This window comes from Tripterygium wilfordii, chromosome 7, assembly GCF_013401445.1.
Source record: "Tripterygium wilfordii isolate XIE 37 chromosome 7, ASM1340144v1, whole genome shotgun sequence".
Taxonomy (NCBI): Eukaryota; Viridiplantae; Streptophyta; class Magnoliopsida; order Celastrales; family Celastraceae; genus Tripterygium; species Tripterygium wilfordii.
The window spans coordinates 7,804,583-7,822,332 of record NC_052238.1 but is presented as its reverse complement, the minus strand read 5'-3'; the positions used below and the strand labels follow the sequence as shown (position 1 = coordinate 7,822,332).

At 37.7% G+C, this 17,750-nt stretch overlaps 1 protein-coding gene across 1 annotated transcript; it reads right to left on the bottom strand.

Annotated features, from left to right (window-relative positions):
• Positions 1-14,495: 14,495 nt before the first annotated feature.
• On the bottom strand, positions 14,496-17,147 carry LOC120002570 (PKS-NRPS hybrid synthetase CHGG_01239-like). Its single transcript, XM_038851334.1, has 3 exons — positions 17,046-17,147; positions 16,872-16,943; positions 14,496-16,670 (listed from the first exon to the last, which is right to left on the bottom strand). Exons 1-3 carry the CDS (start codon positions 17,145-17,147, stop codon positions 14,496-14,498), a joined length of 2,349 nt encoding a protein of 782 aa, XP_038707262.1.
• Between the last annotated feature and the right edge of the window lie 603 nt (positions 17,148-17,750).

Here is a 17,750-nt window from a genome sequence, read left to right as displayed (position 1 = left end):
GAGAGGATTAGGGGCCGGCCCACCTAGGGAGAAAACCCTAGGTGTGGCCGACCCTATAAATACACACATAGTGTGTGTTCTGAAAAACAAGTTTTGAGACACCAGTTGGTCTCTCTATTCTCTAATCATTTCCACTAGTTTTGGTTTGTGTTCTTTAGGCTCTTGGAGAAAAGAGACCACCCTCTCAATCCAAGTTTGGGAATTGGTGCATACGGTGGAAGATCCGTAGGTTTGAGCTTAGTATCAAACTCACTGACTCCATCCTTCGTTCCTGATTATTAGAGATCAAATCAGAGAGATCTCAAGGTATATAATCAACTTGCAATTAATTGATATATGGTTTATGCTATGGTGATTACTATTTGATAAGAAATTTTTGAAACTTGTCTAGCTATCGTTTATGTCTATATGCTTCCGCTAATTGCATGTTTCTAACAATTGGTATCTAAGTCGGTCATAGATACGTAATCGATGCTAAACAAAATCAAAAATTTGTCAAAGTTAATTTGTTAGCATAATCTATGTTTTTCGGTGTTATTGCTAACTTGTTTTTGCAAGCTGAAATTCTAGCTATCATGGTCTAGTTTTTTTTTTTTTTAATTCTGATTTTAGAATTTTTCACTCCAAATAAAGGAGTAGGAATTTTTGTAAATCGAATTTTTAGACTGTGAACTCCGGTTTGAAGGAGGCTAGGATTTTTTTGTAAAAGTAGATGAAGAAACGAAGAGACGAAGGACACCGACAGCCTCGTTGTCGCTACTGGCTACTACTGCCATCACAGGTAGTTGCTGTCAGCACAGGCAGCAAGTGTTGGCAGCAGCTTTGGCTGCAGCCAACAACCATTGTAGCGCATCCGACAGCCGGCGGTCCCCGCCGGAAGCTGCTAGACAAATTTGGCCAGCAGGGGATAGATCGGGCAGCGGGTACAGGGCAGTTTGGGCAACAGTATTTCGAGCAGTTTCCAAACAGGATTCCTAATCAAGTTGAGATTCGAGCTTGATTGAAGACCATGATAGCTAGGCCTCTTGATTGATTTGGTTTCCTATTTTAACTATGTCTCATATTTTAATTGCATGTATGATTGTAATTAAATGGCATGCTAGATTAGGATTCCCATTTATTTATGGATGTTATCTAAACATGGAAAATAAAATACTAATCACCCAAAAATAAAATATTAAGTGGGAGAAAGGTTACACATCACCCTACAGTCTCCATCATTGGTTCAAAGAAAAATATGTAATAATAAAATTCAGAAAGTTGAGATATTAAATGTGACTAAGGTATTATTTTGGGAAAATCCGTTTTTAACTTAAGATTCTTTTCGGAACCAAAGTGTGTAATTCCGACCCATGCATTTAAGTATTCTAATTTATGATTAACAATGCAATGTCTAGAAAGTTCTGTCGAGGATTGAGGTTATTTAATTGCGTGCCATTTTTCGGAAAGCCCTCTCTTTCCTGGGAACGACCTGATTGCTAGATTTGTTAATCGTTAAATTGAAAACCTATGGTGCTGCGATAACGGCTTCACTTCATGGAGAAAATCCGTAACGAATCTCGGTTTTAGGTGGTGATACCAAAATGCGTAAATTCCGGTCAATGCATTTTTTAAGATATCTCAATTCCAAGAGTTTTGGAATTACGGAAATATTTTTTAAGTTTGGATTATTGGTAAGAAAATTTAATAGAAATGTAATTGAAAATATGTGTTGGCTTAGAGCTTCCTCCCTATCGGAAATTTTCAATTACAAATATCTCAGATTATTAGTTTTCTTGATAGTCATAATGGGTAGTCATTTATTATAAAATTATTTCCCCATCGGAATAAATGTTATAAAGATGGTGAGATTATGATCAAGTGATGGTTATACACTTAACTATAAATTATGGAAATATTTCCCATCGAAATCAATACCATTATTTATAGGATCAAAGAAAGTTAACTAATTAAATTTACATTTGACATGGTGTGTTGTCTAGACAATGAAATTTAATGTGAACTAAATTGCATGGAATTTATTCTCCCATCGAGATAGGAAATTTCTTGCTAAGGTGTTTTGATTGCTAACGAATTATATGATTGATTATGAGTGCAATCTTAGATAATTCGAATCATGTATGCCATAAATTAATTTCTGAATATGTCATTTTTCAGTTTTTCAAAATGCCTTCATTCAACCCATTATCTGTTATACTGAAAGACCATAAGTTGGATGGAACAAACTATGTCAACTGGAAAAGAAATTTGGATATTGTGCTCACATCTGAAGAGTACAAATTTGTGTTGACTGAAGTATGCCCCGAATTTCCTGAGGAGGTGCCACTGATGAGCAAATCAATGCTCAATGTTAGACGTGTTGCAAACACAACACTAGAATATGACAAGTGCCTATGACATCATTTATAGCCTAAAGGAGATGTTTGGTGATCAAGGCAGAGCCGCAAGGCAGAGCCGCAAGGCAGACTATCATGAAAACACTCCTAAACACCCAGATGAAGGAAGGAGCCAATGTAAGTGAGCACACTCTTAAGATGATGAGTCTTTTGAATGAACTCGAAGTACTTGGTGCTGATATTGATGGTGAAAGCCAGATCGATATCGTACTTCAATCTCTTCATGATAGCTATGAGAATTTTTGGCTGAACTATAACATGAAAAAAGGTTTTATACCTTGCCGAAACTTCTCAATGAGCTTAAAGGAGCAGAAGAGCTTCAACCTAGGCAAGCTAAGGTCAATCTAAATGAGAAAGGATCTTCTACTAAACCGAAAGGTAAGAAGAAGAAAAAGACTCAAAAGAAGAATCAATCAGTCGACTCCAAGGGTATTCAAGATGGAGTGAAAAAGTCGAAAGGCACATGTTTTCACTGTGGCCAGAAGGGACATTGGAAAAAGCAATGTCAGACATGGCTAAGCAAGAATACTCAAGGTAACTTTCTTTTATTTGTTGTCGAAACACAGTTAGCGGTTATGTCTACTGGATCTTTGTGTGTAGACACTGGAGCCATTAATCATGTTTGCAATTCGTTGCAGGGGTTCCAGGAAACCAGACCACCAAATAAAGAAAAGAGTTACGTGCTTTCGGGAGATGCAACTAGACTAAGAGTAGAAGCAGTAGGCGTTTTTCATTTGAGTTTTAGTAGCGATAGGACTTTAATTTTTAACGATTGTCTTTATGTACCAGCTATGAGACAAAATTACTTTTACTTTCAGTTCCATCTTTAGCTTTGAATGGATATTGTTTTGAGTTTGATAACTCCATTGTTATCAGGTACAATAAACGTTTTATCTGTTCTGGTACTTTGGTAGATAATCTTTACATTATAAATCCAAATTCTGCTATATGTAATAAATTGAATAACTCAATAATTTTGCCATCTAAGAGAAAGGAACCTTCGAAACCAAATCAAACTTATCTTTGACATCTATGCTTAAGTAATATAAATCTAAACAGGATTATTAGACTGGTACGAGATGGACCTTTGGGTTCATTAGAAGTTGAGGAACTTCCAGTCTGTGAATCATGTTTGGAAGGTAAGATGACCAAGAGGCCATTTTCGGCCAAGGGGTATAAAGCCGAAGAATGTTTGGATTTGGTACATTTTGATGTGTGTGGTCCAATGACTATCCAAGCAAGAGGAGGTTATGAGTACTTCGTCACTTTCATAGATGATTATTCAAGGTATGGATACATTTTTCTAATGCACTGTAAGTCTGAAACTTTTGAGATGTTCAAAAGTTACAAGGCAATTACGGAGAAGCATTTAGGAAAGAGCATCAAAACACTACGATCTGATCATGGTGGCGAATACCTCTCTCGAGAGTTTATGGAATACTTAAACGCAGAGGGGATTTCATCCCAGTTGACTGCGCTAGGCACACCAAAACAAAATGGTGTGACAGAAAGGAGGAATAGGACTCTTAGGGAAATGGTAAGATCGATGATGAGTTTTTCTAAGTTGCCTCATTTCTTCTGGGGCTATGCCCTGGAAACAGCTGCCTACATTCTGAACTTTGTTCCTTCTAAATCAATACCAACTACTCCTACTGAATTATAGATAGGGCGAAAGCCCAGCTTGGCCCATATACGGATATGGGGTAGTCCAGCCCATGTGCTGGTAGGGAACACTGGGAAGTTGAAATCAAGAATAGAAGTACGTTTTTTGTTGGATACCCTCGAGGTACTAAAGGTGGTTTATTTTATAGTCCTAAGGATCAGAAGGTCATTGTCAGCACCAATGCCCAATTCTTAGAAGAAGACTATATGATGAATCACAAACCCAAAAGTAAGATTGTTCTTGGGGAATTAAGTGGGGAAACACAAGGTAACCAAACAACTCAAGAAACACTAGTTGAGGATAACGATCCAGTACCACATAATAGCGGGAGGATTGTGGAATCCCAAACTGATTCTATTCAGAGGGATGATCAGGACATGTTAGGGAATTAACCAGATCAGCGTGAAGATCTTGTTACAAATCGAACAGAATCATCACACCAAAATACTCCAAACAAACAAACAGGGCCTCGTCGTAGTGGGAGGGTAACTAGATTACCTAGTTGGTATGCTCTATTGGGTGAGGTATATGAAATGATCCCAACTGAACAAGATATTGATCCCAGTAACTATAAAGAAGTTCTCCAAGATAAAGATGCAATATCTTGGAAGAAAGCTATGAAATCTGAGATGGAGTCCATGTACTCAAATCAGGTCTGGAACTTGTAGAACCACCAAATGGTGTAAAACCCATTGGTTGCAAATGGATCTACAAGAGAAAGAAGGGGGTGGATGGGAAGGTTGAAACCTTCAAAGCTAGGCTTGTTGTGAAAGGGTACACTCAGAAAGAAAGAATCGATTATGAGGAAACCTTTTCGTCGGTAGCCATGCTTAAATCTATCCAGATACTTTTATCCATTGCAGCATATTATAATTATGAAATATGGCAAATGGATGTCAAGACAATTTTCCTAAATGGAAGTCTTGATGAAAGCATCTATATGGTGCAACCAGATGGATTTGTAGCAAGAAACCAAGAGCACCTATTGTGCAAGCTTAAGAGATCCATTTATGGACTCAAGCAGGCATCCAGGTTTTGGAATATAAGATTCGACCAGGCCATAAAATCCTATGAATTTGAGCAATGTCTTGATGAACCTTGTGTCTATCGGAGGAGCAATGAAAGTGTGGTGGTATTCTTAGTACTTTATGTAGATGATATATTACTCATCGAAAATGATGTAGCTATATTATCTACTGTTAAAGTCTGGTTGAGTAGTCAATTAGAAAAGGGAAAAGCAGGCCACATTCTTGGGATCAAACTACTAAGAAATCGGAAACAAAGAATGTTGGGCCTATCTCAGGGAGTCTACATTGACACCATCCTGGCAAGATTCGGCATGAAAGATTCCAAGAAAGGATTTCTTCCTTACAGATATAGAGTCACTTTATCTCGAGATCAGTGTCCTAAGGATGCTGATGAGATAAAGAAAATGAGTCAAGTACCATATACTTTGGTAGTGGGAAGCCTCATGTATGCCATCATGTATAATGGACCGGACATATGTTATATGGTTGGTCTAGTTATCAGATATCAGTCTAATCCAGCTATGAAACATTGGATTGCTGTAAAACACATACTCAAGTACCTAAGGAGAACGAGAGATTATGTGTTAGTTTACAAGTCTAATGAGCTTATACCCACTGGGTATATAGATTCAGATTTTCAGTAAGACAAAGATTCCAGGAAATCAACTTCAGGGTATGTTTTCACATTGGGAGGTGGAGCCATTAGTTGGAGAAGTGTCAAGCAATCTTGTATTGCTGACTCCACTATGGAAGCTAAATATGTAGCAGCCTCTAAAGCAGCTAAAGAATCAGTGTGGCTTCAGAACTTTCTTATAAACTTGAATGTGGTGCCTACAGCTCTGTCTCCTATTACACTTCACTGTGATAATAGCGGAGCAGTTCCAAATTCAAAGGAACTAAGGGCTCATTCAAAAGGAAAACATATTGAACGCAAGTATCACTTGATACGAGAGATCGTACGGAGAGGTGACATCATCATGGCCTTGAGCAGAAGTGGGAGATTGATAGGAATAGTATGCTAAAGGCCATTATTTTATGTAATATTCAAACTCGATTTATTTATTTGAATAAAATATATTTATCATTTAAAATGAGAAAAGACATATTGGCATCATTGTCTTTTATTCTATATGGTATATGAATTGGTGTGTAGAGTCTAAGCTTGCACACGGAAGATCAATTCATAAGTTCCTATCGAATATAAGTAATCGATCACAACTAAGACGGAATTGGACAAACAGTCGGCTTGGCTGTGGTATAGTATTTCAGTATACCTATCTTGGTTACGGAAAGCAACAAAGCTTGAACTTACTATACCAATACACTTGGAGTGCATTGATCAGGACTATGTGTGAGTCAATTTTCCCAGTCTGACTATATGAAAAATTGTACACTCACACAGATGTTATAAAATTGTTCATATTCTTAATTTATTAAAGATTATTAGTACATGTGCATTTAATGTACGGGACTTTGATTTACTAAAGGGTGAGGTCTTTTTGTACAGGCCAACAAACACCAAGTGAGTTGGGTCACCACATTAAATGTACGATGGAAAATAATCTGTTAATAAAATTCACGTCCAATCATGGATTGATGATTCCCACTTGAGAATGCTTATAGGATTTGAGATTGTGTAAAAAACCCTACAGGTGGATTTTAATTAATCCGACACATTCAAATAAGTTAAGCGGTAAGCTCAAGGAACTATTTAAAGATGTCAATTAAATATTATATGTCAGTGGCATATTTAATTTACGGGTATCTGTAACTTAACGTGATGAATTTTATGAACAAGTATAACGGAAGGCTCAGATTTAATTTGATATAAAACGGGGAGTGCAATTATAATATTTTAGTGGAGTATATTATAATTTATGAATTATAATTATGTTCATGGGTTTGGGCTGATAATTAAATTCATAGGAAACCCATGTTTTTATTTTTCCTAGTTGGTCCCCACTGTAGCCCAGATGCCCAATACTAGAAGATACAAGAAAACCAAAACGGACCGGAATTAGGAGAGGGAGAGGCTTAGGGGCCGGCCACCTAGGGAGAAAACCCTAGCTGTGGCCAACCCTATAAATACACAAATAGTGTGTGTTTTGAAAAATAAGTTTTGAGACACCAGTTGGCCTCTCTACTCTCTAATCGTTTCCACTAGTTTTGGTTTATGTTCTTCAGATTCTTGAAGAAAAGAGACCACCCTCTCAATCCAAGTTTGGGAATTGGTGCATACAGTGGAAGATCCGCAGGTTTGAGCTTAGTATCTCGCTGACTCCATCCTTCATTCTTGATCATTAAAGATCAAATCAGAGAGATCTCAAGGTATATAATCAACTTGCAATTAATTGATATATGGTTTTTGCTATGGTGATTAGTATATGATAAGAAAATTTTGAAACTTGTCTAGCTATCATTTATGTCTATGAGGTCCTTATACGCTTTCGCTAATTGCATGTTTCCAACAATTGGTATCCAGGGCTGGAGGAAAGAGACGAGGTTCCAAGAGCGGCCATGATAGAGACAAAGAAGATGGAAGGACGGAGAAGCAGTAAAAAGTTTTACTATTGTCAGACTTCGCATGGAAGTAAAACACCTAGAGTGAAATGTGTGTGAGCTCATTTATTCATTGATGGGGTGAAATTTAGAATTTCAGGGGAGTTCACGTGGCAAGGCGGTTCCCACAATGCACAAAGAGTGACCAATCTCATGTTGACACGTGGCGGAGGCAAGGAGAATTTTTACTAATCGTTGTTCATTTTTCAGGATTCTAATTGGTTGTTGGCCTAAAATCCAGGAATTAGTTCTCAAAAATCTAAACTTCTCAAGATCCACTGTCCAAAAGGTGACAATTTAAGGAATTTTGGTCTTAATGGATAAATTCTTTTTAAACTTGGTTTGTTGAATAACTACCGAGATTTCAATAGGATTATATCAAAGAGCATCCTAGAGAAACGGAAGTTTGTTGGCTGAACATCCACGTTTTCTGTAGAATTCTCTTAAACTTGTTTCCAGCTGAAGCACAACTCCACAAAACTCAAACCACGTTCTTCCTACACAACATAGAAGGCTATATTTTTATACAAACTTTCATGTAGAAGTGCAACGAAATGATTATTGTTAGCCATGTTCCCAGATTTTCGACCATGATGCTTGAAGACTTGCGAAGCAGAGACTACCATGACTTCCAAGATAGTCCATTTCCTCCTTGAAGAAGAAGCACAACTAGAGAAATGCTACCATCATCCCTATGTCCAAGAAAAGGTTGTGATTATGAAGCCCACTAACCCAGACACTACATCCAACAACAAAAAAGTGGTCTTATGATGATCTCCACGATGTATCATGACAGGTACTTGAAGAAGAACAGAAAAAATTTTCATCCCTTGGCGCTATAAAAGAAGAAGAAGAAGAAACAACAAACTATCCCATGTCAAACACAGACTTAGTGTCTTCAATCCTTATTTGCTTTCTTAGCATGGCTCCGACCACTTATCTTTTTATTTAGCATGGCTCCGTGCCAACTACTTTTTAGATTTTATCTCTCAAAAGCCCCCGTAACTATATCTTTATTTTAGCTTGTAAAGCACCCTACATCCTAGGATGTATCCCTTTTCATTGAAGATCCTGATACATTCCAGCAATGTGTTGTTTTTCATTTCCTTTCAATAGAAGTTCTTTTCATTCAGGTGATAGTATTTTCTATTTCTTACATGTTTTCAAATTGACACTCTAGGCATTTTAAGTCATTTTCTCGGAAGGCAAACCTCGAGCTAGTAGCCTTGTGTTCTCTAACTATGCATAGTTTCTTTGGTGTAGAGGTCAGATTCAGTGTAGAATCCTTCAACAATCCTATCAAATCCTTTAGGCTAACAACAAGTCTTGGAACACTTGCAAATCCAACATCCACATCCACATCCACAAAACTCTTGTTCCCAACAGTCGAAATTGTGAGATCTCTTATCTAGAGCATAAGATAACAAATATATTTTTGCACACCAGGTCGAACCTGAAATGTCAATTACTTGGAGTCATGACAAAGAGAAAAAAAAGTAGCAATAGATGAACTTGTTGGAGATCCGTCTCTGCCACCTTCACTAAGAGAATCACACAATAACTTCTAGCCTACTTATTTCAGCGATGGCGAAGGAGAATTAATGTGAGCCCTATACTAGTCAAACTCCTAAGCCAGGAAGTATCATCGGTAAATCGCAGTTTGATGCATACCATAAAGTAGATAGCCATGAACATGCAGAAAACTTGTTAGTAGACTCTCCTATAGAATCATGAGGCTCTTCAATGGAATTCTTAGGAGTTCTGACGAGTTCTTCAATCAATGTAGCAAGGCTCACAGCAAGCTGCATTCTCAGCATATGTTTCTCGGAAGTCGACATAAACCATTCAACAACCAGCTCTACCTAAGTAGTTGTAATAATTCATAACAGAGCTATCCACCATGCTGAAGGTCACCCAATCGTCATTAAATCCCAATATCAACAATGGCCACTCTGTTGTGACCAACCCATATCTAGTTTTTGTAGCTATTCCTCAAGCTCTAATGTAGAATATTTCGAACCTTGGAAGGCATGACATGAGTTTTCAGATGATGTCTTCAGGCTCTACTTCTTTAACTCCACTTATTGTCGTTGCTTGTATTACTATTCATTGTGGTGAAGTTGGCTCGGAGGACGATTACAAACTCAAACTGTTTGGGAACTCTCTCACGAGTATAGAATTCTCTTAGTATATCAAGTTATCCGCTAACTCTAATGGAGGAGGCTTTCCATAAGCAATTCTACAAAGAAGAACCAGAATTCACGGTGGTGAATTTGTCAAGGATCACTCAGTTTCCAGGAGAGCCAATTGAGTCTTTTCTTATTAGATTCAAGGAAGCCAGACTTCAATGCAATACTGAGATTTCAGAAGAGAAGTGGTGACATTTGCAGTGAAAGGGATGCTCATTCAATTCAAGAAGAAGTTTGACAACTTAGACTTCCAAGACTTTTCTCACCTGGTTGCCAGATTTTTCCGCTATGAAAGAGTCCTTAAGGAAGAACAAGACATGGCCAATTCATCCAAATGAACGTACTATAGGGATTCAAACTATATGGTGGCCAATGTCGATGATGATCTTAACCAGGAGGTAGCTGTTTATTAAATGTTTATTTTGCACTATTTTAAATAAAATAAAACCTTTTATAAGAGTTTTAACTCAAAATAAAAGTGTTAGAAGTTTATCATGCATCATGATTTATAGTTGTCTGATTGACTAGTTGGCTTGGATGGATGTTGATGGTGGAATTGGTCGGTATCTTGTGGCCTTATTATTGTTGTCTAGCCGGTTGTGGAGTTGGGTTGTTGTGATGGCCTTGTTGTTGTCTGGTCGATCATTGTGTTTGTGAAGTTGTATGGGTGGTTGTGTTGGCCTTGTTGTTGTTGTCTGACTTTTACGATGGTCGTGCTGGCTACATACTACCATGTCATGACCATGTGACATGACTTTTGCGGTGGTCGTGTTGTTGCTATTATATCCCCTTTTTGTTATCTACGTGATAATACGAGGTATTTGAGCGCCACGACCTCCAATGGTGGTTTGGGACTGTCGTGTGTCGCCTTTTGATGTTGGTGCCATAGGCTCCAATTGTGGTTATGGACTATCTACGGATTTTGTTATGTGTGACTCTATATATATATTGTTGATGATGATTATGGCATGATTATATTCATATTGCTCCTGTCCCTTTCTATTGCATTGCTTTTGGGTTTGATTACTATGTCTGTAAACCCACACTATTCCTTTTATATCATATAGAGATTATTGTTATGTTTTACTTTCTCAGGTATCTTCCTCATAGATATTCGATTATTATCGAGTATTATATCCCTACCGAGCTATTTAGCTCAACCTAGGGCTGTTATTGGTATGATTATCATTACCAAACCCTAAATCCCGTTACTATACCGATCCCTTCGGTAACTAAAAAAATGATACCATTACCATTACTGAAAGAATCGATATACTGATCGATCACTAATTGGTAAATTTATTAGTTCCAAAACCTATGTCCTGTAAAAAAAATAAGAAGAAAAATATGCTTCTTGAAATGAAATATGTCTCCAGTAGTTCCACTTCCCCTGTTCCACACATTACTAGTAATATGTCATACAAATACAAGGCCATTACAGAAAACAAATTAACAAAGTCAATTTCATGGCCTTCAAATTGTCATATACTACTAACTACTTGACTGGACGATGTTACATTGATACTTAGATACTACATTACTACTTCAGATCATGAACTCATTTTTTTGGGGCTGTAGACTTGATATACTTCCTTGACCCCAGCCCTTCTGTGGCCGCTTAAGAGCTTTCAATGCAACTCCACTGCCATCATCTCTAGAAAAAGGGTTAGGTAAGAAAAATGTCAAAATGGAAGTACAAACAATGAGTACTAAAATGAAACTATAATTGATTGGGTCTCTAATCGTTCGCCTGATGCAAGTTCCAAGCACTTCTAATCAAATAATAAATCACTTCTAATCAAATAATAAATACCAGTACATATTCGTACTCTGCACTAAGGAGCAACTATTTATATTTTTATATATAAGTTTAACAAAGTAAATAGCAATACACCTGTAATACTAAAATGCTTCTATAAATTTGTTCAGATCAGTTCAGTTCAAACCAGTTCCACTGACAAAAATTCTTATAGCAACCAATAATCAACATTTAGTTCAATTCCGAGAAAATAGGCACTCATAGAGATTCTTCAATGTTTAGTTTGTAGATTTGGTGGACGTGAAGTCGAAGGAGGTAGTTTGGAAGGTGGAGCTTGAGCATTCAAGATACCTATACAAAGGCATTTAAAAATATTAGCAATTCACAGTAACTATCAAGTATCAAATATTTAACAATTCAACTAAAATAAAAGCATAAGAGTTGCTTATTTGTTTCAAATTCTTCAAGACCCTTATACAAAGAAATTTTAGGATCCGTTGGCTCCTTATAGAAATCAAAATCATTTTCTCTAAGCCAATCACCAATACATATTAATGCCTATACTATCTTTGGGGTCAATGAAACTATAAAAGGATTCACAATCCTCCTACCCAAGCTAAAAGCACTTTCAGTAGCCACAATTGAACTTGGGATTGAGGATATATCTTTGGCAACCTTTGAAAGAATAGGATACCATGATTGATTCAACTTCCACCAACATAAGAGATCAAAAGATTCCCCATCAAGCGTTTCACAAGGATTTGCAATGTACTTCTCCACTTCATTTGCAATCTCCGCAACTTCCATTTGCTCTCTTCTTTTTTTTAGTTTCATCTCAACAAGAGAAAGTCCACTTGATTGGGAACCTAAATTTGTATTGACTCGAGTGATGTTGCTCGTGGTGGTTGAAGATTGATCTTGATCATAAATCCCCTTATATGTATTATACAACTATAGCAAACATTTTTTTATATCTCCAATAATATTTTTTCCAATGTCTTCAAAGGAAATTTGTACCAATTCAAGCTTATATCTAGGGTTTAGAACATAGGTTATATGTATCATCTTATTGACACCCTCGAAATTCCCCCAGTATTTGTTCAATTTCAGCTTCATTGACTTTCCAGTAGTTTGCAACACTGGATCACTATCATCATTAATTTTTATATCAATGTCAATCAATAAGTCCGACACTATCATAAAGATTAAGTGAGATGTCGAAGATTTAGTAGCACTAAGTGATAATGTAGCATTATAAAACTTCCTCAAAAAATACACAAAGGCCTTCGCTTTGTCCCAATCCTCCTCACACGGTGGCCCCACCCTCTTCAATCCATCCTTATCTTTCTCATTGAAATAACTCACAAAATGAGCATTTTCTTTAAGCAGGTTATCTTCAACATTCAGTTTAAGAACACTTACAACAAACAATAACCATTAAGCAGTAACACTAAGTAGTAAGCAGTATACACTAAGCACCTTCAGCATTGATTGAATCATACTATAAGTTTCAATAAAAGCCACATCGAGTCTAAATCAAATGTCATTGCAGAATTATAAATGACCCTAGAAAATACTTGTCCTCATCTAATCAACAAACAGCAGTTCAAAAAAATCATCCAAACTTCACATAGTGGCAATTTGATTCAAATGTTTGTGAAAAGATGCAGATTGATTCAATTAGAACTTCTTGATAGTGGCAATTTCTACTTTTCGTAACATCCATTTTTGTTTCTTTATAGTGACAATTTGTATCTTTAATCATTCAAAGGGATATTGAAAAATGACATTCATCAATCAATTGAAAAATAAACCTAAAGGGTTGTTATAAACTTGACATAATGACATTCTTAAATCTTAACAGAGGAATTTACAAAATGGGTTGTTAGTTGTTACGAACTTGAGGATTTGCGGCGGAGATCGAGTGACTCGTGAGGTCAAGTGGTCAACACCCAGAATCGCCAATTGTCACCTAGAGAGGCTGTGACTTGTGAGGGCCATGACTTGTGGCGAAGATCGAGTGACTCGTGAGTCGTGACAACTCGTGAGGGTGAGGCTGTGGCCTGTTTGAGTGAGAGTGAGAATGAGAGTGAGGGCTAAGGCTGTGAGGGACTGTCGGACTGATGGGCAATAGCCGTGAAGACAGAAGCAATAGCCGTGAAGACAGAAGTGGTGAGGGGAGGCTCAGTGAGGAAGTGAGGAGCGGTAGAATATGGTAAGATGAACTTTATTTGCACCCCCATTTTTGCTAAGTACACCCCGTTCTAAATAAACCCCAGCTCAAATTAAAACAATTATGAGTTCACCCCATTTTCTCAGTTTTTCAAAATTTACAACCTACACCCCATGCACAACAGTTACAAAAACAGAGTATATATACAAAAACATATACAAAATGAAACCATAATCACGTAAACAAAATCATTTCAATAATTCAGATCAAAACCTACACAAAATCAATGTTCCTCAGATCAGTCCTATACAAAATGAACATAGTCTTCATATCAGTCCTAAACATCAGTCCTAAACAAAATGAACATAGTCTTCATATCAGTTCTAAACATCAGTCCTAAACAAAATGAACATAGAAGTCATATCAGTCCTAAACAAAATCAGTTGAGACATTGCCCTCAATCAATCTATCAACTCCACAGTCGCTATGTTACTTGGTTTACACCCAGAAAGTGTCTTGAATTTTTCGATCCTAGAAGAAAACATTTTTGGCCAACCTCTGGCATTGGATTGATGATGATCTGTCCACATCTTTGAAACAGGAGGTATGGGACTATTTTCTGCTAACTCAAGTCTGATGAAGTGAGAGTCATTTATATACCCGAATACCATGATCCCTTGCTTATAATCCAGTGGCAGTGGGTCCCTGAGGGGGAAAAATGTGAGGCACTATTCTTGTGAAATTAGTGCAACAACAACATTGTAACAGGTAGCTACCACATTTCCCATATAAGGCATGATCATCCAATTGTTTCTATCTGCCATAGTGGAAAAACACTCAACACTGGATAACAGCTCAAATGTGCTTGAGAAAGGAGCTAATACCTTGTCATATTGACATTCATTCATCCGAAGCTCATTTGCAAGATCTCTCCGAGCTATTTTCCAACCATCGTCACCCCAATCATAGAACGATGCGACAACTCTGAACCCACAGTGGCCATCTCCAGGGACATCAAAAATTTTGAAAATGTAGTTCTGTAAGAAATCAGGAAACATGGACACCCACTGATTGGTGTTTGGCTTCCTAGTTCTATGAACCTTCAACTTTCCCTTCTGTTTGACACTCTGCTTGGAGTTCTGACTTTGTTGAACATCTTCAAACACATGAGACTCAACAGCATGCTCAAATGCTGAAGGATCACGCTTGGTTGATTTTTCATCAGCTTGAGATGCTTTCAACCCCTTCTGCCCCTTCTTCCTCCCCCTCACATTCACCTTAGGTTTTGGCTCTAATATAGAAGTGCTGCTTGCCTTGCCTAGTGACTGGAGCTGTCTTTTTATTTCTAGCTTTTGAGGCACAGTAGCAAGCGCAAATGTCCTCCACACCATCTCCATCTCAGTATCAATCTTCACTTCATCTTTAGGGTCTTGACTGAATGGTTGGATGCACAACTGTCTCCAATATGGATGTATGTCACTAAGTGGGATGGCCTTACCTTCGTTTCTGTAAATTGTAAGCATATGACCACATGGCAGACCAAAACATTGAGAATTTGTATGGAGACAGTCATCAACACTAACTCCTTCACTCCCAATAGAAGAACATTCAGTTTCAATCTTCTCCAAGGCAGCAGTAGATACCACATTCACCAATTCCTTGTAGAAAGGTATCCTGAATCGAATTGGCACTCTAGTTAGACTGTCTTCAAATGAGGCCTTTATATCAACAACTTGACCTTGAAGTAACAAGTTAATCTTGCTAAAATACTGGACAAATCCACCAACCGAGTTAGACAGGTACTTCTTAAGCTTAGAATGGCTGCTCTCAACTCTATTTGTTGTTGTGTTCCCAAGATGAAAAAACTGATCAACCCAGGCAGCCACAAAGTATGACCTATATTTACTCAACCATGAATCATTGACATAAGCCAGGGCTTTAGGATGAGCTTTAAACTTGTTTTGCATGTCATTCACTGCCTTATCAAAATCTGCCAATGTTTTGGAATGCATGACAGTGCTCCAGCAGCTCATAAAGTCATCAAACTCAGCTTTAATTTTGAATAAACCAACACAGTTGCTAAGAACATTCTTAGATACATGTACTCGACATAGCATATTCTTTGCATTTGGAAAAACAGTCTTCAATGCATTCATCAATGCAATCTCTCTATCACATATGAAAACACCTGCCAATACTGTCTCAAACAAGTCTTTGAGGCAATTCAAAGCCCACACATAATTTTCTTCTTTCTCTGCACTCATATAGCAAAAACAAACAGAGAATGTCTTCTTTGTAGAAGTAACTCCAACAATTTGCAGCAAAGGTAGCCTATATTTGTTGGTCTTGTATGTGCAGTCTAACATAAAAACAAAAGGAAATGCTCTGGCCAGTTGAATTGAAGTAGAGTTACACCAAAACAAGTCTTGTAATACCTCAGTTTCTGGTTCATAACGATGTCTTGTAACATACCCATTCTCAGTTAATAACGTGAACAACTGTTGCATATGTGACTTACCAGCAGTCTCAGCAAGCCTTAGAGCAGTTCTGGCATTGTAGACTGTCTTGATTGTTGTTGCATTTGTAGGATCCTTCAGCTTTAGGTGATTCAATATTTCTCTTGCCTTCACCCCTGACCTACTTAGCCTCTCAACAGTGTCCTTCTCTTCTGCAGTTAGTCTACCTACATATGAATGCCCTTCAAAAGCTTTGACCAAAGCATGGTTGTGCTTCCCATTAATAACAACCAACCCCCATGTCCCAGTTGATGCATCTGTTACTTGAGCTTTCAGAGAAAAGGGGCATTGGCATTTCTTTGTTGCTAATTTTCTCTTCTTTGGAACACCTTTTGCCCTGTATCCACCACCCCTCTCACACCCAAATAAAATCCTAGGAGTTCTCTTCTGATTGTTCAAGTCCGATCATTTGACAACCACAACTACTCCATGCCTACGGCCACATCTCCTAACATACGAAAGAACATCCTCTTTATTGTGAAATTCCTACACAATCCATAAACCAACCATCAACAATACTTTAAATAACCTCTAAACTACCAGAAAATTCCTACATTTATCAACAAGAAACTGGGTTATAGTTCATACCATTTCTGTTCGAAAAAATTGGGTTGTGTCTGCTTCAACCATCAAAGGAGTATGCGACTCAACAACGTCGCCCTGTGAAAGCACATGCAATGGTGATCAACCCAGTCAAAGGAGATATATCTGTTCGAAAAAAACCCTAACTTTTGGTCGTGGTTGGGTTAGGGTTAAACTTACCAGTTCTTCATCTTCACAAAAGTTAGGTTCTTCGTCGAACGAGGCTTCATCATCTTCCATCGCGGCCTCGTAATCCATATCATCGTCGTCGACTTTGCCCATTGGAAAGAATGGCGTTCGAACAGAGAGAATCGCGTGATTTGAGTGAGAGAGAGAGTCGGTTGCAGAACACAGAGATGAGTGAAACGAAGGAGAACGATAGAAATGGGAGGGAAATGGTAGGGTCAGTAGGGGGTGTGAAGAGATGAGTGTTTTTTGCGAGTTTTGGGGTGTACTTAGCAAAAGTGGGGGTGCAAATAAGGTTCATCATATGGTAATAGTCTGAAGGAGAAGGACTGAAGCCTGAAGGAGATGAAAAATAAACCCCAAAAAATGAATGGTCTGATATCCTTTCTCATCCATCCAATCCAAGGGTCCTAATTAAATAAATTTAAATCTAAAAATAATATTTATATATATTTAATATATGTCGGTAATTGAGAAATTTACTGATTTTGAACCTTGCTTACCGTTATCTGTACTGAATTCAGCGGTAAATTTACCATACCGATGTGGTGCAGAACGTAACAGGCAAGGAATAATTGATACTGGGCCAGATATTACTCCACAAGATTTGTTGACATTGGCATCCAATTATCAATCTCAATCCAAGGAAATCATCTCCAATAACATTGTGGAAGTCAACTACCTGAATCATGGCAATCA